Genomic DNA, 26,239 nt, shown 5'->3' on the forward strand with positions numbered 1-26,239 from the left:
AAAGATTTATTTTAAATCCTCTCCGGGGGTTACCATTGGGGTATAGCCTTAACAGTACTGTTACACTCTGTTAACAATACATATCTATAAAGAGCAGCACATACAATGCCATTACATCTATTACAAAGACACATCTTTAAATAAAGCTGAGAGGTAGATCGAGAAGTTATATCATTAGTCTTATATTCTATTACAGAAACACATCTTTAAATAAAGTTGAGAGGTAGGTCGGGAAGTTATATCATTAGTCTTATATTATATACACAATTCAAAGCCTCTCCCTTAGAACCCCTACATTACTTTCAAATACATTATTCTTACTGATCACACGCATATTACTTAGTATAGGTGAGTATTTCACCCTTCCATTCGAATGCCCCTATTTTATGTGCAATATCACTCCCACAAACATATAATTAAACATATAAACCATGATAACTATAAATTACTCTATATAATCTTTTTGTAAAGTGCCCTAATTAAACAGTGTGTACCCGTCTCAAAACATATCAAATGTGAACCATTGGAGGGCATTCGGTTGGGGGATCCACTCACCTGCCAAAATATATTAGTCATTACTCAAAAAACAAACTAAGTCTATGTCACTGTTCAGTCCCCTAGGTTTCAATGTGTTTAGCATATAAATCCATTTGGTCTCTCTTTGGGACACACTTTTTACCATATCTCCCCCTCTCCACGGCCTGGTAACTTTTTCCACCCCACAGAACGATAGCAATGACGGGTTGCAATTATGCGCTTGTTTGAAATGGGCCGACAGTGTATGACTCGTCAGCCCCTTCGCAATATTGCGCAAATGCTCCCCTATCCTTTCTTTTAAAGGCCTTGTTGTCCTTCCCACATATTGGAGTCCACAGGGACACCAGGCCAGGTAGACTACAAACTTATCATTACAGGCCTAAATTCATTTATAGAAAGGCCCCTAACCTTAAAAGCATACTGGCCCCTAGTTGTGTGGAGCCAAAAAAGATGCCGCCTAAATTTAGGGGATGGCAGCGAGCAGGCTACCATCCATGTAGGGACTGTAAAGGATGTAGAGAGGCCAGACCCCAGAGAATGAATGTAATAACGGGACACTCAAATGGTAAGACGATCAAGATAAGAGATTTTATTACCTGTAATGATAAGTTTGTAGTCTACCTGGCCTGGTGTCCCTGTGGACTCCAATATGTGGGAAGGACAACGAGGCCTTTAAAAGAAAGGATAGGGGAGCATTTGCGCAATATTGCGAAGGGGCTGACGAGTCATACACTGTCGGCCCATTTCAAACAAGCGCATAACTGCAACCCGTCATTGCTATCGTTCTGTGGGGTGGAAAAAGTTACCAGGCCGTGGAGAGGGGGAGATATGGTAAAAAGTGTGTCCCAAAGAGAGACCAAATGGATTTATATGCTAAACACATTGAAACCTAGGGGACTGAACAGTGACATAGACTTAGTTTGTTTTTTGAGTAATGACTAATATATTTTGGCAGGTGAGTGGATCCCCCAACCGAATGCCCTCCAATGGTTCACATTTGATATGCTTTGAGACGGGTACACACTGTTTAACTAGGGCACTTTACAAAAAGATTATATAGAGTAATTTATAGTTATCATGGTTTATATGTTTAATTATACATTTATGGGAGTGATATTGCACATAAAATAGGGGCATTCGAATGGAAGGGTGAAATACTCACCTATACTAAGTAATATGCGTGTGATCAGTAAGAATAATGTATTTGAAAGTAATGTAGGGGTTCTAAGGGAGAGGCTTTGAATTGTGTATATAATATAAGACTAATGATATAACTTCCCGACCTACCTCTCAACTTTATTTAAAGATGTGTTTTTGTAATAGAATATAAGACTAATGATATAATTTCTCGATCTACCTCTCAGCTTTATTTAAAGATGTGTCTTTGTAATAGATGTAATGGCATTGTATGTGCTGCTCTTTATAGATATGTATTGCTAACAGAGTGTAACAGTACTGTTAAGGCTATACCCCAATGGTAACCCCCGGAGAGGATTTAAAATAAATCTTTGGGTGTAGTTAGCTTCTTGGCCACAAGAGGGAGTTTGGGAAATAGAATATGTGAGTGTATATTAAATGGGGGCATGCAGTGAGAAGGCTGACCACAAGAGGGCCTAGAATAGAGGCAGGCGTGCGTCATGCGAGCTACGCGTGCGCAGCCGTAACTCAAGCGGCCCATCAGTCGCAATACGCATGCGTGGCGTTATGGTAATTTAAATGACGTTGCGTAAGGGGAGGAGGATGAGGAGCCGCGTTCCTATGGCAACCCGAGTCCGGAACTAGATTCCGGGCATACGGGAAAGCCATTGGGTGACATTTTGGCACTTAGCACTTCCGGGGGAGAGGGAGGGGAGGGAGGGAGGAAACTGGATCCGGAGTATAGGTATAAAAATAACAACATGGCATCTAGGCCGCATATGCTTCTGAGGAGTCGCCTAGGCGACGAAACCGGTCAAGCTCATGCGACCATATTTTTAGCAAGCTTACAGACATCAGAGGGGCGAGGTGGAGAGCCACTGGAAGCGGACCTAGTCAGCGCAACAAGCCGATCCGGCGGCCTACGATTGGGGTAGAGCCCATTAAAACTCTGTGCCCAACACCAAGCCTCATGTTTGTAAGTGCGCATTTCTTTTAGAATAAACTTGTTTTTACAGTATTACGCTATGAGAGCTCTGTTCATGTTCTAGAAGTGTATATGTTCCTGTACAAGCCTCATTGAGTGGATAAAGTTCCTGAGTGGCAGGGGGCGGCCTGATGACCCCATAAGCGCTGAAGACCCACCTAATAGAGGGTCATATCATTGCGGTGAGTGCCCACTGTGAGGGGTGTGGTGGTGGTGTTTACTCGCTGAAGGTGATCATTGGCAAGAACAAGCCTGCAACTTAGGAAAAAGCACTGGATTGTCTGTTTATTGGATCAACAGCGTTCTACTGTTTCCTTTACAGGATTGTATCTAATAGAGACTTGATTACAGTGAACATTTGTGCGCAGCCTCCGAGCTTGCATTATGAGTACATAAGTGCTGCTTATACAAGAGCATAATTCAGGTGTTCCTCCAGGCAGGAGTGCAAAATTACAGGGAATGGACAGAGCATGCACTTTTTCTTTGTCGAATGAGGGGCAGAGCAGCAAAATGAAGGGGAGTCCATTCAAACTAGTGATTGCCACTCAGAGAGTTGGACAGGTTGGGGGGGAGGGGGGGGCAGTTGGCGACAGCCGGCCTAGGGCACTTGGAAGTACAAATCCGGCCCTGGGGGCACATCAGAAGGTGGTCCAGGTACGGGGACGACGTCCTGGTGGTGTGGTCTGGAACTGACGCTGAATTTGGAAATTTTGTGAACTATTTAAATGACAACCAAATCAACATGCAGTTCACATCGGAAATGATAGGCGAAGAGGTAGTGTTCAAAATAGTCAAAACTCAAAGTAGTGGATGGCAGATTGATTAGCGAGGGGTATCGTAAGCCAACCGCAACGAATTCAGTCCTCCATGCAAAGAGCTTTCACCCTAAGCATGTGGTAGATGCAATTCCATATGGCCAATTTTTGTGCCTAAGGAGGAACAATCAGTTGCGTACGGCTTTTGAGGAACAGTCGTCAGAGCTGGCTGCCAGATTTGTTAAGAGGGGCTATGACCCGCATTTGTTGATAAAGGCAAGAGGCCAGGCCGCTGAAAAAGATAGAGCAACTTTGTTGAAGGGCAGAACCGTACGAGGGAAGAAAGAGAACAGAATGGTCTTTACTTTTGATTACAGCCCAATGGCCAGTAGAATTAGAGAAAGCATCTTTAAACACTGGGGAATGATCCAACAGGATCCAGAACTGATGGGGAAAATAGAAAAAAACCCTAGAGTCGTGTTTAGAAGAGCCCCCACCTTGGGTAGTTTCCTGACCAAAAGTGAGTTTGTGTCGCCCAAACAATCCACTTGGTTGGATCGTTATGCAACTAGAGGAAATTTTAGGTGTGGGTATTGTAAATGTTGTCTCAAAATGCTTACGCAGAAAGTTATTGATGTGGGAGGGGTTGAGTTCCGAATTAAAGGGCTCTATACCTGCCAAACTGATCACGTGGTCTATGTGTTGTTTTGCCCATGTAAAAGATACTATATAGGGCAAACAACCAGACCAGTTAAAAGATGTATTGGTGAACACATCAGTGTTATCAAAGCTGGGAAGAGTTGTACTAGATTGGTTTCCCACATGAAAGAGGCACATGGGGGGAAAAGTCATGGACTGAAGTTTGCTGTTCTGGAGAGAGTCGAAGCCCCTAGAAGAGGGGGGAACAGGGAGAAATTACTCCTTAGAAGAGAGACATGCATAATATTACGCACTGAAGCCATGGGACCAGCAGGTCTAAACAATAAAATAGAACTGGCATGCATGTTGGATCCATAATTGAGAAGATTCTAAAAGACTAAGTAATGACTTGGACTCTCATGTAACTGTAATATAAGGGTGATGTGTTCCTTGTATTGATGCTGAGATGGAAGGTGCTGGTGTGTTGGATTTGGAGATTCCTTATAGTGGTATCCCCCAGTGTCCTCCAAGCTGATTTATTTACTCCTGGTAATTGACTGACCATTGTTGTCCTTAGATCTGATGAGTTGAGGATATATGGAATATATGTACTTTAATTTTGATGTACTGTAGCTTAATTTGCTTTGTTGGCTCCAGCTAGATCTGAATTCCCTGGGCTTGTGTGTTTTTTAACGTGTGTACTTTTTTATAATATGGTGTTCACTATGTCACTTTACACACATTATTGAGAGACATGCTGGGTCGGATGTTCCTCATCTTGGTATGGTAATGATGTTTATAAAATATGAAGAAAACTATATCCCTTACTGTCTGCCCTGCTAAAATATATGCAGGACATCTATGCCAATCCTTATAGGATGGAAGCAGCGGCTTTCGCCGCTGATCATTGGTAGGAATGGGAGAGGTGGAGACATACCGCCCCCTTACCGCCCTCCACCCGCACAGGCTTTTGGGTAAGCTAGTTCCTCTACCCGGAGACGCGCATCCGATAATCCAGCAGCCTCTCTCTTTGGTCTACACAAATAGGCGAATGCGACATTCGGAAGGGGCGGGGTTTTACCTCCGCATATATCGGATGTCCGCGGGTCGCCTCAGTTACTGGAGCACAGCGTGACCAAGCGTCTAGCGAGACGCGAAACGGCCGTCGCAAGCCCCAACTGATGCCCGGCTCCCCCACCTCCAACTCACCACCACCGCACTGACCATCAGTTGCACGCACTAGTGGTATGTAACCCGAGTTGATGAAAACAATTTGCAATAAAATTGAAGACGGAAGGTGCCCGGATGTCTTTCTACTTTCTCTTCCTGGTCACAACATTAGTTTCTCCTCCGTTTTGGTGATCCGATGTGCACACGTCTAAGCAAGCTACATCAAGGGATTTCGGAGGAAGGGTGAGAGAAATATTTATTTGCCTGTTATCATTCACTTGCGCCTGCAGACTGCATGCCAGGGAGTGCCACTCTCCAAACGCTCTGTCTATATGTGGAAATTGTCACAGACATAGGGCCAGTGCACACCAAAACCTCTAGCAGATCCGCAAAACGCTAGAGGTTTTTGAAGCAGATTTTAGAGCGATTCTAGGCATGTTTAGAGAGATTTTCTAAACATGCCTAGCCTTTTGAAGCGTTTTTGTGTAGCAGATTTTATATTTTGTTACAGTAAAGCTGTTACTGAACAGCTTCTGTAAAAAAATGCTTGGACTACGCTCTGATCCAGCATTTTTCAAAGCAGTTTTCCACTCTGCTATACTTTACATTGAAGCAGAAACGCCACAGAAATCTAAAAAACGCTGCAGGACCCGAGTTTGCATTTGGGGGAAAAACAAACCATTCTGGTGTGCACCATCCCATTCACTCACTCCACCAGCAAGCGCTTAAAAAAACGCTCAGAACCGCTCTTCGTGTGCACCAGCCACCAGGCCTCACAGTCAGCCAGTGTGCTATTGTGTCAAGCTGCAGCATGTCATATGAGAACATTAAATTGTCGGGTGCTGTGCGATCATTCCAAATCGGGAGGGGGGGGGGGGGAGGTATACTCATCCTCTCAAGTTTGCCTCAGGCAGCAAAAAGTAGAAATAGAAACTGCCCTGCCTACTGTGCTGATTTTCAGGAGCTAACAGCCTGGATTCCCGAGGTTGAAGAGGATGGGGTAAGCCTAATTAGGATCCAGAGGCCCACCCCCACCCCCGGTAAGAATCCCGCAGGGGCTCTTTTTTTTCTTACAGGATTACTTTAAACTCCTGCGAATAGCATGGCTGTGGCCCCTTAAGGACCACACTTTTTTTTAATATTTACTGAGTTATCACTGTTATTATCCACAGTGATCACAGCAGAGTCACAAGACAATGAACTGGACTCTTGACTGGCACAACTAATTATGCCTAGTATGCACCATGCAATTTCCCGTCAGACAGATGGGTCAAATCGATGCTTTTCAACAGGTCCGATCTGATTTCCAATCTTTTTTATGATCAATTTTGTGATCAATTTTGTGATCAGTTTTATACAAAGTTGATCATAAAAAGGATCAGGAATCAGATCACACCTGTCAGAAATAATCAATTCAACAGGTCTGATGGGAAAGTGCATGGTGTGTACCCAGGGCCGGCACTCCCATAGAGGCAAAGGGGTCAATTGCCCCAGGGCCCCGCGCAGCCCTCCCTGTCAATGCTGCTCCCCGAGTCCCTGCGAGTGTGCTTCCTGTAATTACCTATCTGAGCAGGCGCGCAGGAAGCGGTTGCACATACCATGCACACTCTGAGGCTGGCACGCTGTCTCCCGCCCACTCTATGACTAGGCACGTGTTTACACATTACGCACCAGGCCATAGAGAAGGAAAAAGACAGCGTGCCAGCCTCAGAGCAGAGTGCTCGGAACGTGCAGCTACTTCCTTCCCGCCCACTGAGATAGGTAATTACAGGAAGCATACTTGCAGGGACCCGGGCAGTAATCGGCTAACAGCGCGGGGGGGGGGGGGGGATTGGTAATGACGTCTCAGGTTGGGGGGCCCCACACTTAAAGTGAACCTCTGGACTAAAAATCTAATCAGCAGAACTGAAAAGGCTTTGTGTTTCTTTAACAGTTTCACAGCATCAGAACTTTGTTTTTCTTTTTGCATTTTTAGCTAAGCTCCACCCATCAACGAAAACTGCCTGGGCTTTTTTTCCCTGATGCTGTGCAAAGCATGTTGTTGCAACTGGGAGGGGTGATCAGCACAAAGGACAGTTGGAACTGTGTCTCATGCTCCCTGTCACCTCCTTTCAACCAAAAGGATGGCTGCCCTCATGAAATCAAACACTTGCCTGTTCTTTTAAAACAGGGTGGGTAAGAGATTATATTACCTATCTACAGTGGCTTGCAAAAGTATTCGGCCCCCTTGAAGTTTTCCACATTTTGTCACATTACTGCCACAAACATGCATCAATTTTATTGGAATTCCACCTGAAAGACCAATACAAAATGGTGCACACATGAGAGGTGGAACAATAATCATACATGATTCAAAACATTTTTTACAAATCAATAACTGCAAAGTGGGGTGTGCGTAATTATTCAGCCCCCTTTGGTCTGAGTGCAGTCAGTTGCACATAGATATTGCCTGATGAGTGCTAATGACTAAATAGAGTGCACCTGTGTGTCAGCACCTGTAGTCAGTACAAATACAGCTGCTCTGTGACGGCCTCAGAGGTTGTCTAAGAGAATATTGGGAGCAACAACACCATGAAGTCCAAAGAACACACCAGACAGGTCAGGGATAAAGTTATTGAGAAATTTAATACAGACTTAGGCTACAAAAATGTCCAAAGCCTTAAACATCCCACAGAGCACTGTTCAAGCGATTATTCAGAAATGGAAGGAGTATGGCACAACTGTAAACCTACCAAGACAAGGCCATCAACCTAAACTCACAGGCTGAACAAGGAGAGCGCTGATCAGAAATGCAGTCAAGAGGCCCTTGGTGACTCTGGACGAGCTGCAGAGATCTACAGCTCAGTTGGGGGAATCTGTCCATAGGACAACTATTAGTCATGCATAGCACAAAATTGGCCTTTATGGAAGAGTGGCAAGAAGAAAGCCATTGTTAACAGAAAAGCATAAGAAGTCCCGTTTGCAGTTTGCCACAGGCCAAGTGGGGGACACAGCAACCATGTGGAAGAAGGTGCTCTGGTCAGAGGAGACCAAAACTGAACTTTTTGGCTAAAATGCAAAACGCTATGTGTGGCGGAAAACTAACACTGAACATCACTTTGAACACACCATCCCCACTGTCAAATATGGTGGTGGCAGCATCATGCTCTGGGGGTGCTTCTCTTCAGCAGGGACAGGGAAGCTGGTCAGAGTTGGTGGGAAGATGGACAGGGACGGATCTAGGGGGGGGCAAGCGGGTCTCTTGCCCCAGGCGCAGTTTGTTAAATTCTTAAAAAGGCGGCAAAATTTGGATGGGGAATGGCAGTTTAGGCGCCAAAACCTAACCTTGCCCCAGGCGCAACTTGGGGCAACTTGGTCTAGATCCGTCCCTGAAGATGGATGGAGCCAAATACAGGGCAATCTTGGAGGAAAACCTCTTGGAGTCTGCAAAAGACTTGAGACTGGGGCCGAGGTTCACCTTCCAGCAGGACAACGACCCTAAACATAAAGCCAGGGCAACAATGGAATGGTTTAAAACAAAACATATCCATGTTAGAATGGCCCAGTCAAAGTCCAGATCTAAATCCAATTGAAAATCTGTGGCAAGATCTGAAAACTGCTGTTCACAAACGCTGTCCATCTAATCTGACTGAGCTGGAGCTGTTTTGCAAAGAAGAATGGGCAAGGATTTCAGTCTCTAGATGTACAAAGCTGGTAGAGACATACCCTAAAAGACTGGCAGCTGTAATTGCAGCAAAAGGTGGTTCTACAAAGTATTAACTCAGGGGGGGCCGAATAATTACGCACAACCCACTTTGCAGTTATTTATTTGTAAAAAATGTTTGGAATCATGTATGATTTTCGTTCCACTTCTCACATGTACACCACTTTGTGTTGGTCTTTCATGTGGAATTCCAATAAAATTGATTCATGTTTGTGGCAGTAATGTGACAAAATGTGGAAAACTTCAAGGTTGCCAAATACTTTTGCAACCCACTGTATTTTAATTAACATAACTAATGTAACTTAATGACAGTATGTTTGTTTAGGCTGACGTTCCTATTTAAGTTTGCCCCAGGGCCTTGAGGCCCCTTAAACCGGCCCTGTGTGTACCAAGCATTAGACAGCTGAAATTAGCGGTGATGTAAGCAGGATCGTGGCGTGAGTTTGTGGAGCCAGTCTGTTTAAAGTTACACCCTGGCAGAGATATGAGGCTGCAAACAGGATGTAGATTTCGACAGGCTGCGTCTGAAACTGGTGAAACAATGCATTTTTAGCATGTTTGTATTGATGTGCTATTTATAATACCCGAGGACATCTGAATAATGTACAAGTTGTCTTGTTCTTTCAGGTACAATGTCTCAACACAGCTAAGCAGCTATATGGTCTATCTCGGCCTGTACCAGCTGTATAAGTACACTAATCATACAGTCGCTTCTACATTAGCAGCCATTATACGGAACAGCAATTATCACGGGACAGCATCCATTGGGGACATCGCTCTGTTGAAGCTGTCTAGTCCAGTAAATTTCACCGACTACATCATGCCCATTTGTCTGCCATCTTCCTCTGTCACCTTCCCCTGCGGCATGGATTGCTGGGTCACCGGATGGGGCACCTTGTACTCTGATGGTGAGTAGTTAGATCATTTATGACTATGCGCAATTATATCCCATCCCATAGAAGGGATATTACTGAGAAACAGGGATAGTCAATGAGTCAATGTGACACTACTGATTCCAAGTTTGTGCAGATTGAATACAAACTGTATGCAGATTGGGATTGGGCTGATCCAATGTATCCAAACTGACAGGAAGTAGATTTGATTGGCACAATTCAAAGCTGCATACAACTTGTCTTAAAATGGGATAAAACTCTGACATAATATTCACTAAAAATGTGTTGTCTTACTTTTCATTACCCATATGGTTACCATATTTGCTTTTGTGCACAAGCAATATTGTCCATTTACAAATTATAAGTTCCCAAAGTACAGTTTATCTGCTCTGAAAGCTGCTATTGCATTTAATCATAATTGCTCTTCTGAACGGTGTGCATTCTAAAAGTGACACTTAAGCCGACAAAAAAAATGAGTTTTAATCACCTGGGGCTTCCCTCAGCCCACTGCAGCTGATCGGTGCCCTCGCCGTGTCCCTCCGATCCTCCTGTCCCCGCCGGCGGCTACTTCCGGTTTCACCATCACCGGCCGTCAGGCTGGAAACGCGAGAGATTCTTCGCGTTCCCAGCCACAATATCGCCCCCTATACTGCTATTGCGGCAAGGAAGGCCGCAATAGCAGCATAGGGGGAGATATTGTGGCTGGGAACGCGAAGAATCACTCACGTTCCCAGCCTGACGGCCGGTGACGGCGAAACCGGAAGTAGCCGCCGGCGGGGACAGGAGGATCGGAGGGACACACCGAGGGCACCGATCAGCTGCAGGGGGCTGAGGGAAGCCCCATGTGAGTAAAACTCATTTTTTTTGTCGGCTTAAGGTTCACTTTAAAGCACACCCGGGTGAAAATAAACTAAAGAAATAAACAATTGTATCAATCCTCCTTGTTCTAATAAGATTTTTTAAGATCAGGGATGAGCGGAAACTACGCCAGTGCGAATTTACGCATCGTATTTTTTTAACTACGCATCGTAGTTTGTAGGTGTAGTTTCAAAACTACGCTTACGAATTTATGCGGAGCGAAGTACCGCTACTCGTAGCTTAGGCCCACTATGCATAGTTAACCTGTGTATTGTGTAGTGAACTACGAATGCGTTGCTCGCGTCTACTTTTCCGCGTGCGATTGTATGCTTACAAATGTACGCATTGGAAAGGGGAATGTATGCATAGAAGAGTTCCATTTAATAGAGAAATTAATGCGTAACATTTTCTGCATACGGGCATAAGCATCCGCATACATTACGCTTCACACTACGCGTAATTGCGTATTTTAACACGTAGTCTGCAAAATGCATACGAAGCAAATATTTCATTTCGAAGCCGTAGTTTGGCGAAGCGTAACTGCATAAAACTACGTGTAGTTTCAGCGTAGCGAAGTTGGCTGACTACGACCATCCCTATTTAAGATATTCCACAGCTTTATTTTATATTTAAATCTAATTTTTACGTTCTAACTGTTTTGTTGATTTGCTCAATGACTCATTCATTAAAGTAAGCCAGAGCTAAAATCTATAAACTATTGACTCTTTTTATCTCTTTCCTGTTCTCAGAAGCCATTTTCTGCTAAGAAAGTGTTCTTTAGTTGTAATTTCTTATTAGAGATGCTCATTCGGATTTCGCGGAATTGAAATTTCCAAATTTCCGATCGGAAATCCGAATTTCCAATCGGAACTCGGAAATCGGATTTCTGGGCAAATATTGCACTACTACAATTCGGTAATTTTAACCCAATCACTGAACTCGTAATCAATGGTCCGATAAGAGAATGCAGAAACAACTGGGAAGTATTTGGCCAATCAGAGAATGCAAAAAATTACGAAAAAAAAACACTACTCAGAAAGCCTCTGAGTGGCTCACTTTGCTGATCAGCTATTTGCAATTGGCACTGTTATTGGCCTGAGGAAGTGGGCTTAGACCCGTGAAACACGTTTCCTGTGCTAAATAAATATTTCTTTGTTTATATAAAAATCTTGTCATTGAAGTAAGGTCACCTCATTTTTTTCAATTGTATCTTGATTTTAATCCAGTTTTATTCCCACTGGGGCACCTCTTTATCAAAATTGTGCTCAAGCAACGACCGTCCGATATCTTTGTCGGCGCTGCTCACCCAACCCACCACATAAAGTCATATTGGTGCCACTCTGTTGGCCCTCCGCACCCTGCACAGCAACAGAATGTGTTGTTAGCTATACAGCTAATTCCCCATCTGTACAACCTCGGCCCAGCGATATTGCCCAAGGGATCAAGTCCCAAACCCATTGGGCAACAAAAAGCATGTGTATGAACCTTTATATGCATTAACTCATGATTTTTCTCTATATAGGCTCAATTCACTAATGTACGGTATTGTATCAGTACAGTAAAACTGTTGTGCACAAGTTTACCAATTTTTACGCTACTAGAGTAGCGCGTGTTGTGCAAGTAGTGCACCCCATGCTACATTGGTAATACTCAGTCGCGTAGCAATAAGGGATGCAGAAGTTGCAACTGCACTGAGGCCCTTGGGCCATAAGTGGCCTCAGAAGGGCTCATCCTGGGACAAGCTCATTGCCGGTGTACATATACGTATGCTTGGGGGGGCCCAATGTAAAACTTAGCTACACAACTGGTAACTCTTGTCTTGCTATGGCAATGCACATTACACAAGTAACTGCTTATAGCTCATGACAGTTTTACCATACATTAGTTGATTGACTCCCTTAACCATTTAAGCCTTTTGGACGTATAGTATATGTCCAAAAGGCCACATGTGCGTTCCCACCCACTCCCATGGCGCGGTTCGTTAGCCCGGGGGTCAATGAATCGGGACATGGTGCCCAATCATTGATCCCTTTCCCCGGTAGAAAAACCGACGGCTTCTCTAGGAAGCCTCGCTCTTTCTGCCTCTCCCCCCTATGTCCCTCTAAGCGTACATGTTACGCTTATGGTGGCCATACATGGTACAATAAAAACGTTTGATTATCCCGTTTATTCAATCTAAATGATCGAATCGAATGAAAGTTGAAAATGTTTTTTTTTCGATCAAAAAATTCGAAAGATTATCCCATTTTTTTGAGAAATATCAGATCGGACATGCTGGAAAAAATCTTTATATTCAATCTCACAGAATAAACAAACTAAATTATCTAATCGAAAAAAAAGTGAAAAATTGTACCATGTATGGCCACCCTTAGAGTGAAGAAATATAAACAAACTCGTGGTTGCCATCTTGTGGCCAAATAGTAAAACTACATCTAAATGTAAAAAAAATAAATAAATAAACACATATTTACATAAAAAAATTACTATTTACATCCCACCCTCTCAAAAATACCCAAATAAAATGTTTAATAGAAAACAAAAACAAAAAAACCATTGCAATAAAAACAACAACAACAACAACAAATTATTATAAGCTTGTAAATAGTGATGGATGCAAAACGGAAAAAATGCACTTTTATTTCCAAATAAAATATTGTCGCCATACATTGTAATAGGGGCATAATTTAAATGGTGTAATACCCGGGACTATTAGGCAAACACAATATGTGGGTTTTAATTATGGAGGCATGCATTATTTTAAAACTATAATGGCCGAAAATGGAGAAATAATTATTCTTTTCAGTTTTTTTCTTATTCTTCCTGTTAAAATGCATTTACAGTAAAATAGCTCTTAAAAAATGTACCACCCAAAGAAAGCCTAATTGGTGGTGGAAAAAATAAGATATAGATCAGCTCATTGTGATAAGTAGTGATAAATTTATAGGCGAATGAATAAGAGGGGAAAATTGCTCGGATGCATAAAGTGAAACACGACTGAGGGCTGAAGTGGTTAAGTGCCGTACCTAAGGGACACCTAATAATAATAACGATTTTTTTTATGGGAGGGTTGACGGGTTGGGGCACCGAGCGTGTTGCTGCAAATTTTGGTATTTTGGGAGAAAATGAGTAGTTTGGATGTGGACAGAGCTAACCATTATGAAACTCTGTACTCTATACAGTGGTGCAGAAGATGTCAGTGCTATATAAGTACACAATAATAATATAGTAGGACATTAGACTATGACTATGGTTCAATAAGATTGTGAGCTCCAAGGACAGTTAGAAAAGGGGGAAACACGAAAGAGGGGGTGCCTTAGAAGGAGGGGGGATAAAGAGGTAGATGCACAAGACAGAGAGCCTGGTAGGAGAGAAGAAATGTCAGGAAGGACTCTCATCAGGACTACAGACATCACCAGTGCTGTTTGGCAGAGACAAATCTGAAAAGAGGAGAGGGAGGGTCGTGGGGGAAAACAAAATAGTGGGAGGGAGAGCTGGGAAAAAAGATAAGATTGCCTGCAATGAAGCTAATCTAAGTTGCCAAGAGCTTGCTTCTCTGCTTGCTACAGAAGTCGGCTGTCAGCACCTGTATCACTGGCTTCTAGAACAGCAGACTGCCCTGCATTATTGATTAATTGCTCTGGTCAGGATAAATAATCAATAGCCCAGGGCACTCTGGTATTACAGAAGCTATTGCACATGACAAGTTGGCTACTAATGACAGGCAACTTTTGAAGCAACTAATACATCCTGCCACCTCTCCCTGTAAATGTCCCGGCTGCAGCACAGCAATGATGATTTCTACTCTCCCTGCTGCTCTGCACATTTACTCACTGCAGGCTGTGTGTAGCAAGCGAGGAGACACAATGCTCACAGAAATGGAAGGGGATCGGGGTGCTACATCTAACAGCCTAACAGTACGTGCAGGAAGTAGTACAGTCCCATGCACTGCCTGCTGCTATTTTCCCCGAACGTTGCTCGAACTTTGGGAAAAGGACCCAGGTGGAAGAACACAGATACTGAGCACCACAGTGGCACCTCCAGCTATGGCTACACCTGGTGCTGTGAGCACCTGCAGCCCTATGGTAGGTACACCACTGAACTCCTTCTTTATTTATCTCATGATTAATTATTAGTATCATTGGTTTTATTTATATACCTCCAACATTGTCTGTAGTGCTGTACAATGTGATAAAATCAATCATGCTTTTATGAGACATTTAACCCTCCTGGCGGTATATTAAAAACGGCGCAGCCGTTTTTTTTTTTTTTTTATATCATGTAGCGAGCCGAGGGCTCGCTACATGATAGCCGCTGCTCAGCGGCATCCCCCCAGCGCCACCGATCGCCTCCGGCGATAGGCGATCAGGAAATCCCGTTCATGGCGACGGGGCGGGATGACGTCACCGACGTCATGGACGTCGTGACGTCTAAGGGACTCCCGATCCACCCCTTGCCGCTGCCTGGCGCTGATAGGCCAGGCAGTGCAGGGGTCTAGGGGGGGGGGCTGTCTTGCGACGCGGATAGCGGCGATCGAACGCGGGGCGGCGGCGATCGAAGTGCTGACGCAGCTAGCAAAGTGCTAGCTGCGTTCAGCAAAAAAAAAATTATTCAAATCGGCCCATCAGGGCCTGAGAAAACCTCCTGCGCGGCTTACCCCGAACGCCAGGAAGGTTAAAGAGGATCTGTAATTAAAAAAAAATCCCTCTGGGGGATACTTACCTCAGGAAGGGGAAGCCTCTGGATCCTAACAAGGCTTCCCCAGTTAGCCTGTTTGGGTCTCCCGAAGAGCGGCGAGGTAAATATTTACCTACCGCGATCCTGCGCAGGCGCACTACCTGCTCTTCCTCTGGGTTAAGGCGGAAGTAGCCGAACCCGATCAATCCACTCTACTGCGCAGACGCAAGTCCTTTTGCGCCTGCGCGATAGAGTGGATACGATCGGGTTTGGCTATTTCCGCCTAGCCCGAATGAAGAGCCACTACTACGCAGGCGCTGGATCCCGAAGAGGTAAATAAACCCTCTCTTGTCAGGCTTGTCGGGGGAGGATTCCGGGAGGATTCGGGAGAGCCAGCGCTGGATTGCCTGTAGCTACAGCAGAGGTGTACATACAAAGTGAGCCGAAATTGAACACTGGGACCAAGTCATGGGCCTTCCTCAATGTCCTCTGGCCACTTTTCTCTCTTATGAAGTTCCCTAGTGTCTAATGACCCCCACCCTCCTCTAATACAGTTCCCTGGTATCTAGAGATCCTCCCTCCCTCTCTCTCCTATACAGTTCCCTGGTGTCTCGTGTCCCCCACCAACCCTAATACAGTTCCCTAGTGTTTAGAGCTTTCCCCCTACCTCCCTATAGGGCTTCACCTCCAATAAAGCTTCCCCGGTGGTCTAGAGTGGGCCAAACATAATGCAAAGTGGGTGTGACAATCCAGCCCCGCGATCCCGTCGAGATCTGCTCCCGTTAGCGTACGCAGGAAGTACGGGCGCAGACGGACAACGAGACCGGTTGCTGGATCGTCAGAGGGAAGAAGAAAGAAAAGGCGACAGAGCGTGCCAATCCCGTCTAATCTGCTCCCGTTAGCATACGCAGGAAGTACGGTGAACAGACTGACAAAGATTGGTCGCGCAGCTGCCGACAATATGTAATGGGACAAACATCCACCAATCCCGTATTACTAGGCCACTGTTGCCATGCAGGTCTCATGCACTAGAGACTGCTGGAGGCAAATTCACTGTGTGCGTAGTAAACGGTTAAGATTGGTTGGAGGTGCCCATACATGTACAATTCTGATTGTATATACAATCGGTAAACTAAAAATATCGATTTTGTGCTGGAAATCGGGTAAATAAACTGCCACCACTCTCTCAAGTTCTGTAGGGAGGAAAGAGACTCCCGCTATCATAATACGGTAGCCAGCCCAATCGCGTTCAACACGCTCCAGTCACCGTTCGGGGAATAGTCACTTCCGACGGCTTAAAGACTGTGAGCAATGTGACGTTAAAGAAAGGTTACTGGGTCCCTATATGATGCAATCTCGAATTGTATTTACAATCGAGAAACTAACGTTATCGATTTCACACAGGAAATCTGGTACTAGCTAATCCTAGAAGGAAGAAACGGTTATTTACAACCTAGCTATCAAATCAACAATCATAAGCAAATCATAAAACAATGCGGTAGTATGACTGACTCTTCAGAGGGCAGATTCGTTATAGCAGCAATCAGATGAACAGAAAAGGCACACAACTGAACGATAAAATCGTTAGTTTATTTCTAAACTACATACGCACAGCTTATTTTAGAACAGATTGATTGGGCAGAGAGAAGAGAGGAAAATAAAAAGAATGTCTTAATATACAGTTCAAATACCGTTATTGGTAGTCCATGCGGCAATCGCAAGTCTTTGGCGAAAGTCCCAAAATGGCAGGTGCCATGCGGCCAACAGGCCTTTGTTAGAAAGTTCAAAGATGGAGGTTTTGGCCCGTGTCCTTGCGGGCTGCCAGGATGTTACTAGGCATCAGATGAAAGGTAAAGGACCCAGAGCTTTCTGGGCTCTCTGTGGTTATAGCCCCCACTCCAGCAAGGAGGGGTTAGGGGGCGTGGATCACACACCTCTTTGCAGCAGGAGGTCCCTGCCCCTCTCATAGAAACAAGAATTTACCTGAATCATGATAGGTGTGCTCATCTGCAAACCGTACAAGTAATGTTAAATCTAATAACATTTTTAGGTTTGTCAGAATTTATCAAGAACGTTGATACCAAACTTGGGGCATCAGACCCCTGGGGTATTAGAGGGTTATTTTAAAACACTCTTACGCTAGATCTGGCAGTCCGATTGGTCCGTAAACCTGTCAGAACCAGCACCCTGTGGAATCCCACAACCTGTGCAGATTTCATGGGCAGGGAGATCTGCTATGCCAGGAATTATGATGGAAAGATGGAGAACATATGAATATTGGGATTCCTGAGGTCACATCAGGTCAGCTGCTTCCAGAGAGAAACTGATAAGATCTGGGCATTTGCTAGTTCTGTATGGAGGTGAGAATGTTAGAAACACCATTCTGCCAGAAACTTGGGGATTTACGATTTATGCCAGCCCTATCTGTGATGGATGGGCTATAAACACCTCAGGGGGTCCCCTGTGCTGGCAGATAATCTTTTAACAGGAGGCTAATTAACTGACCATGAAAAGATTCCTCCAGCCCTTTGGAGAAGGAGAAAAAAAGTGTATTTAAACCAAAAATTGTCAATTTGGTTGGTTTGCGAAGAAACTGGCGTTCGTAACTCCATGACGCATTCGATATGTCATATCGACGGCGTCACAGTGGGGAAACCACTTGGGGCCAAATGTAATGGCTTTGAGGGCCAGAGTTTAACATGTATGAGCTACAGGGATGGGGAAGCCTCATTGGGACCCTAAGGCTTCCCCCTCCTGAGGTAAGTATCCTCCAGAGTGTTTTTTTTTTTTAAGTACAGAGTCTCTTTAAGATTACTTCATTGTATAACACACAAGTCAACTGCTTACTGGAAAGTAGGTCAAATAAAAGGTTATATTTATTACTCCTGCAGGTGAACATCGTTGTGAGATATTACCACAGATATTTCAAATATTGCTGATATCTCTATGCTCTCCCTTCCTAACACTAACCTCCTTCTCCACACCTTGCTCAGCTTGCCTTATTACAACAGAACCCAACACACCACAGAGGTAATGGACTGGTGTGAGTGGGCCCTTCCATTGCAGTGTGTTCTGTGATTGTAACTTATGATAAAACGCATCACAACATGCGTGGTGTGGACACACCCTAAATGAAATATTTATCTAAAGCCACCAGAGTAAAAATACGGCTGAGGAAGAGGTTATGGAACATGTTTTTTAATGTTTTGACATGATTCATCACCAGGGCCGTTTCCAGTGAATGGGACCCTCCAGGAGGTCATGGTTCCTCTCATTGACTACCAGACCTGTGACCAGGTGTATCATGTGGACTCTACAACCAGCGCTAGCACCGTCATTATCCAGAGTGACAAGATATGTGCAGGATACATAAATGGAGGGAAGGACTCCTGTCAGGTAAGGTTCACTTGTATGACCTTAGTAGGTATAACGTAGCAGGTATAAGTCAAAAAAAGAATTTTTCAAAAAGACCTTGTAGTTTTTGAGAAAACCGATTTTAAAAATGCAAAGAATGGTTTTTAAACTCAGAAAATGTACAGTTTAAAAAAAAAAAACATTTTTCTTTGTATTTTTAAAATCGATTTTCTCAAAAACGACAAGGTCTTTTTAAACAATTATTTTTTTAACTTATACCCACTCCTTAATATATGTAACAATTGTGGTAGCAATACCCTGTATGGGGACTTTGCTATTCACTGCCTAAGTCGGCACGCATAATTGTGAATGCTTACAATTAACTTCGAAATTAATAATGCTTTTCCCTGAAACTTTGCCTTGCAATTACGATGCGTAATTACGCATAGGTATAATTTCTGCTCATCACTATTGATTGCTTTAGTATTGAGTTCATTATCACAATAAAAAAAAAAAAAATACCAACATCACTTGTTTTGTGATGCACGCACGTCACTCTGATTGGTTGCTTTATTATCGATGTAGTGGGCTGTGGGTGTCAGAACACCCTCTAAGAGAAGGCACAGGAGACAAAAGAGGGAGCCCGATTGTGCAGTATGTAACAACAATGTGGTGGTGAAAAAATGTATAAGAACTACTCACAAAGGTGGGTTGCAGGGGGGCAACCGACCACAGGAAGCAGGTGGAGACAATAAACCCGACTCCACTCGGGGAGGTCACTGGGGACTTGGATGAGGTCGCTCTCCTTGAAGAAAGATAGGGCGCAGAGCTCAACTGTGGCAAAACCACGGGTACTCTGCTTCCTCCCCTCAAACGGGTGGCGTGTTGGGGTATACAAAGCACAATTTGGTTTAAAGAGGTGCCCTGGTGTGTAATAAAAGCATTTTAAAACAGTTTAAAATCGGTAAGGAAATGAGGTAGCTTACCTCAATGACGAAAAATCTTTTATGGTACAAAAGATTTTATTAGTGATAGCACAGGAAACGCGTTTTGCGGGTCTGAGTCTGCTTCCTCAGGCCAATAACAGTGCCAAACTAAATGAAAAAGGAGCCATAAAAGATTTTTTGTCATTGAGGTAAGCTACCTCATTTCCTTACCTATTTTAAACTGTTTTTAAATGCTTTTATTACACACCAGGGCGCCTCTTTAAACCAAATTGTACTTTATTATCGAGTTCACCGACCCAATTTATAAAATAAAAAAAGAGTGCCACTGACATCTTGTGACATTGACACTTGTGTGTGTAGCTGGCTGCTACTGTAGCATCTGATTGATTGCTTTGAAATGTAATCACTTAACTTAACTGGAAATTTATTCGCATCAAGTTTGAATCTCTTACAATCAATCAGGATGAACATGTGTTTCCCGAGCCAATGAAAGTGCCTGTATATGAATAAACATATCTTCACTCAGGCAGAGCCGGGACAAGGTCCTCCAGCACCCAAGGATAAGACACCAAAGTGCGCCCCTCCATCCCTGCCTCCCCAGCCGTCACACACTGATTGCTATTAGACTAAGAGGGCCACAGGGCCCACAACCTCCCCAACACCTTAATATCTAGTTATCTGGCTTACAGTCACTGCTATGTATCCCCTTTTCTTATTTATTTCTGTTTCATACACACAGGAATGACAGCTGAATGAATTGGGCGCCCCCTCCTACACTGCACCCTGAGGCTGGAGCCTCTCCAGCCTATGCCTCGGCCTGGCCCTGCACTCAGGTGCCATGTCCATTCATAAAAAAATTAAAAGTAAAAGTTAACGTAAAAAAGTAATCAAACACTTCTTAGTAATCCAGGATAGCGTAGAGCGCCATCTTGTGGCCCAAAAGTTACATTAAAATAAAAATGCACTAAAAAATAAATTGACTACAGTTATTAACCCCTTCCCTTTATGATTGTGTGTGTGATTCGTTTTGCAATAGTTTGATGTTTCATTTTACAATTTTTCATTGCAATTGCGAATTTTGCTGCAAAATTGCTACAATGTGACATTCAAGCTTATCACTGGGATTAGATGATTTTACTGATTTAAGATTTCAGATAGATGGAGAGCTGGAGAGAGAGTTTAACTGTTAAAGAGGAACTTCATCCTGGTCATTAGGTAATACTACAAACCTTCCTTTTCAATGAGAAATCTTTACCTTTTCTCAAATAGATCATCAGGGCGTCTGTATGGCTGATATTGTGGTGAAACCCCTCCCACAGTTTGATGTCATGACCATGGCCCTGACATTTTGCTGTCTGAGAACCTCATTGCATTGTGGGAAATAACAGCTTTTTCCAACTGCCAAGCAAGCAGCATCTCCCGCTATGCCTAGAACGTTCAGTAAATGAACATTCCGTACAGATCACCTGGCAGAACTAAAGATGTCACCACCAGTGATCCATTTCACAATGTAAATCAGAGAGAGGAAAGATTTTACAATGGGCAAATATTCTATAAATTAATATTGTAAACAATAAGCAATTGTATTCATTATGTGATGTTCACTACAGTTCCTCTTTAAATCTTATTATCTTTCAGGGTGACTCTGGAGGACCTCTGGTGTGTAAAGTGCAGGGTGTCTGGTATGAGATTGGAGTTGTTAGCTGGGGAGATGGCTGTGCCTATGCAAAACGCCCTGGAGTCTACACCCTAGTGACAGCCTATCAAGACTGGATCAACAGTTATGTCTCAGTGACATTCGACAATGTGACAAATATCCCTCCACCGCAAACAGCATGTGGATCCTACAGCCCAGACTACGATGGGAATGGAGGGAACCTCGCCTTGTCTCACCATCACTGGACCATCCTGGCTGCAGCTGCTCTGCTGCCGACCTACCTCTGAACTGTAGAGGTCATCCCATCCAAAGAACATCTTGTAATTCCTACCCACTGGGAAATCCTTGCTGGTGACACTATCAAGTCATGTTGCCATAACTGTTGGAAGCCCCAAATTCCCTTTCTCTGATTTTTCCTTGTTTGTCAAGGTGAATGGAGGGCCGTGCCATTACCCGCCCAAATAATTTCATGCAGCTGTTCCAGTGAAACCACGTTGGAAAAGCCAGTTATGTGACTCAGAATTCATTGACAACATCTTGATCATCCACCAGGCAACCTAGGCAGGTGCCTGAGGCCTTGTGGGTGTCAAGGGGCCCACCTGCCAGCTTCTCTGACCTCTCTCCACTCCAGCTTACCAAAGCTAGCACTAGGCTAGCTAGTAAGAGTGTCGGGCTCCCCTGCGATCCCTCCCCCCGATCCCCCCCCGTTTATACATTAAACCCCCCCCCCCCCCCCCCCCCCCCCCCGTGGATACAGCGATCATGCAGCCTACTGGCACAGCTCCGGTCTCTCTATGGGGAGGATCGGGTTTGCACATGGCGTCATGTGCGATCCCTTCCCATAGTGAAGACCGGAGCTGTCCGGGAGGTTGCGACGATCGCTGGATCCAGGTTGGGTAATGTATAAACGGGGGAGCGGAGGGTGCCGGACACTTCTAATAACTAGCCTAGTGCTAGCTAAAGGATTTACAGTCATTTGGAACAATTATTTTTTAAAAAGTAACAAAACCTCCTGAGCGGTGTAACGCAGGTGATTGCATCTCTGCTGCAATGTCTCAGGGAAAATCACAAATAGAATAAATAAAAAATTACACACAGTGACATTTCTTATTGAACGCAATACCAATAAAAAACGAATTCTGTGGGCAGGGTCGGAGCTACCATAGGAAAAAATGAGCAATTGCCCCAGGTCCCCAGAGCCTGTAGGGCCCCAAAGGTGTCCCTCCCCCATCTTAACTATTGCTCCCCAGGGACTCTGCAGAGTCTGTTAAGTTGGGAGTTGATTGGGGGAGGGTCAGTAGCCAGCTCAGGGGCCCAGGAGGGAAATTTGGCTGTAACAAAGGGCCTCTAATAACGCTTTTTGGTCGGGGGGTGTCTGCTGGGGTCCCCCAGGCTAATTTTGCCTTAGGGCCCAATTGCTACTTGAACCCGCCCTGTCTGTGGGAACAAGTAAAAAAAAATAAAAATAAAAAAAGATCTTGTAATTTTTGAGAGAATTGATGTTAATCAAAGAAAATATGTTTTTTTAAAGTGACACTGAAGGGAAAATTATGATATCATGAATTGGTTGTGTAGTACGGATAATGAATAGAGCATTAGAAGCAAAGAAAATAGTCTCATATTTCTACTTTCAGTTACATAGTTTTATTTTATAACAATGCATTATTCTCTAATATTTGCAGTTTACACACTACACTCAGCATTCTAAATGATTTTACAGAGCAGGCCAGTGACTTTTTGAACATTCCTCTGCAGAAAAAAACGAAATACAGTGACAGACACTTGAGGTAATAAGCTTCAGAAGACAGAGCTCTTTGCAACTTTGAGGGTAGGAACACACTAGGCAGAATCGCATATGCGTTTTCCACTATGTGCTATGGAAAACGCATATGCTATTCTGCCTAGTGTGTTCCTACTCTGAAAGTTGAAGAGATCAGTGAAGCTCTTTTGCATAGATAACAACTGGAGTTTATTAACCACTTCAGCCTACAGCTTTGAAAATCTTATGCATCCGAGCAATGTTCACCTCCCATTCATTCGCTAATAATTTTATCGCTACTTATCAAAATTAATTGATCTATATCTCGTTTTTTCCGCCACTAATTAGGCTTTCTTTGGGTAGTACATTTTGCTAAGAGCCACTTTACTGTAAATGCATTTTAACAGGAAGATTAAGATAGAAATGGAAAAAAAATCATTATTTCTCCGTTTTTGGCCATTATAGTTTAAAATTAATACATGCTACAGTAATTAAAACTCATGCATTTTATGTGCCCATTTGTCCCGCTTATTACACCGTTTAAATTACGTCCCTATCACAATTTATGGCGCCGATATTTTATTTAGAAATAAAGGTGCATTTTTTCAATTTGCGTCCATCACTATTTACAAGCTTATAATTTTAAAAAATTTAATAAGATACTCTCTTGACATGTATATTTAAAAAGTTCAGACCCTTAGGTAACTATTTATGTAGTTTTTTTTTTTTATTGTAATTTTTTGTATTTTTTTTTTAATACAAAAATGTATTTGGGTAATTTTAGTTTGTGAGGGAAACTGCTAATTTTAGATGTAATATAATGTATTTTTTTATTTAATAAAAGTATGTGGGTGCAGTTTACTATTTGGCCACAAGATGGCCACATTCAAAAAAATCCTGGATGCGAACAATGTCGCATCTAGGAACTAAAATGAAGAGAAAAAGTTTCCTGGGGGGCAGAAATACCACGCTCTCTGATGAGAAAGCGTCGGTATTTCTGCCGGGGACTTAGATCGGTGAATGGGAATTATATTCCCATTCACTGATCAGGGGGGCAGCGGGAGGCAGCGGGAGCCCGATCGCGCGCACCACACGGCTGCAGCATCACTGCCTATCTGGACGGATATATTCGTCCAGATATGGCAAAGTTGTTAAAGGATAACTGTAGTGAAAAGTATATGGAGGCTGCCATATTTATTTACTTTTAAACAATACCAGTTGCCTGGCAGCCCTGCTTGTCTATCTGGCTGAGCAGTTTCAGAATAACACCAGAAACAAGCATGCAGCTAAAATGTCAGAAATCTCTTATCTGTTGCATGCTTGTTCAGGGTCTGTTGGTAAAAGTATTAAGAGGCAGAGGATCAATAGGGCTGCCAGGAAACTAGTACTGTGTAAAAGGAAATCAATATGGCAGCCTCCATATCCCTACAATGCACAAAGGGGTGTCTGCGGGCTTCAGGCAATTGATGTATCGTGGGAAGTTCCTATGGTAGGAAGGGTCACCACTCCTCCAGGCAGTGGCTGCTCCAGCTTCAGATTTTTGGGGGGCTCAAAGGGGGCACGAGGGCTGGCAGGCCGGGCTTGGGGGGGGGATTTCGCGCCGCAGTGAACAAATTGGGTGTGGTCATGATGTCATGTGGGCGGGGCTAACTGTAATGTAGTTGTACCAGCTAACGTAGTTACATGGAAAAAAAATGCAGTAAACGCACATAATGACAGGTAGCCTTTCACCAGTAAATGCACATAAGAATCAGCTTTTCAGCAGTTAATGCACGTAATGACAGACAGCGTTTCCCCATTAAATGCACATAAGAGACAGCTTTTCACCAGTTAATGCACATAATGACAGACTGCGTTTCTGCAGTAAATGCACATAAGAGCCTGCTTTTCACCAGTTAATGCATGTAATGACAGACAGTTTCCCCATTAAATGCACATAAGAGACAGCTTTTCACCAGTTAATTCACATAATGACAGACTGCGTTTCCGCAGTAAATGCACATAAGGGACAGCTTTTCACCAGTTAATGCACATAATGACAGACTGCGTTTCCGCAGTAAATGCACATAAGGGACAACTTTTCACCAGTTCATGCACATAATGACAGACAGCATTTCCCCAGTAAATGCACATAAGAGACAGCTTTTCACCAGTTAATGCACATAATGACAGACAGCCTTTCACCAGTAAATGCCCATAAGAGACAGCTTTTCACCAGTAAATGCACATAAGAGACAGCTTTTCACCAGCTAACGCACGTAATGACAGACAGCCTTTCACCAGTAAATGCACATAAGAGACAGCTTTTCACCAGTAAATGCACGTAATGACAGACAGCTTTTCACCAGTAAATGCACATAAGAGACAGCTTTTCGCCAGTTAATGTACGTAATGACAGACAGAGTTTCCCCATTAAATGCACATAAGAGACAGCTTTTCACCAGTTAATGCACATAATGACAGACAGCGTTTCCCCAGTAAATGCATGTAATGAGAGACAGCGTTTCACCAGTTAATTCACATAATGACAGACAGCCAGTGTCCCCAGTATATGTAGCCAGGCGTATAGCTGTCCCCAGTATATGTAGTCAGGCTAGTGATGGTGGGCTGGGGGCCCCAGGGCACCTCAGGCCTGGCTGGTGGTGGGCTGGAGGCCTGAGACCTGGCTGGTGGTGGTGGGCTGGGGGCCCCAGGGCAGCTAATGCCTGGCTGGTGGTGGTGGGCTGGAGCACCTCAGGGCAGCGCAGGCCTGGCTGGTGGTGGTGGGCTGGGGGCCCCAGGGCATCTTAGGCCTGGCTGGTGGTGGTGGACTGGAGCACCTCAGGGCAGCTCAGGCCTGGCTGGTGGTGGTGGGCTGGGGGCCCCAGGGCACCTCAGGCCTGGCTGGTGGTGGGCTGGAGGCCTCAGGCCTGGCTGGTAATGGTGGGCTGGGGTACTTCAGGCCTGTCTGGTGGTGGTGGGCTGGGGCACCTCAGGCCTGGCTGGTGGTGGTAAGGCCTCAGGCCTGGCTGGTGGTAGTGGGCTGGGGCACCTCAGGCCTGGCTGGTGGTGGGAAGGCCTCAGGCATGGGTGGTGGTGGGCTGGGGGCCCCAGGACAGCTCAGGCCTGACTGGTGGTGGTGGGCTGGGGCACCTCAGGCCTGTCTGGTGGTGGTGGGGGGCTAGGGCAGCT

At 44.3% G+C, this 26,239-nt stretch overlaps 1 protein-coding gene across 1 annotated transcript in view; it reads left to right on the top strand.

Moving 5' to 3' along the window:
* Positions 1-21,997, top strand: part of LOC137526005 (transmembrane protease serine 9-like) — a 139,144-nt gene extending 117,147 nt beyond the window's left edge. The window contains exons 10-12 of the mRNA XM_068247215.1: positions 9,554-9,834; positions 18,578-18,747; positions 21,291-21,997. Coding sequence (XP_068103316.1) covers positions 9,554-9,834; positions 18,578-18,747; positions 21,291-21,596 — 757 coding nt within the window. The 3' untranslated portion in view covers positions 21,597-21,997. The remainder of the gene's footprint in view (positions 1-9,553; positions 9,835-18,577; positions 18,748-21,290) is intronic.
* The last annotated feature ends 4,242 nt before the right edge of the window (positions 21,998-26,239 follow it).

Source organism: Hyperolius riggenbachi, chromosome 7 (assembly GCF_040937935.1).
Source record: "Hyperolius riggenbachi isolate aHypRig1 chromosome 7, aHypRig1.pri, whole genome shotgun sequence".
NCBI classification, from domain to species: Eukaryota; Metazoa; Chordata; class Amphibia; order Anura; family Hyperoliidae; genus Hyperolius; species Hyperolius riggenbachi.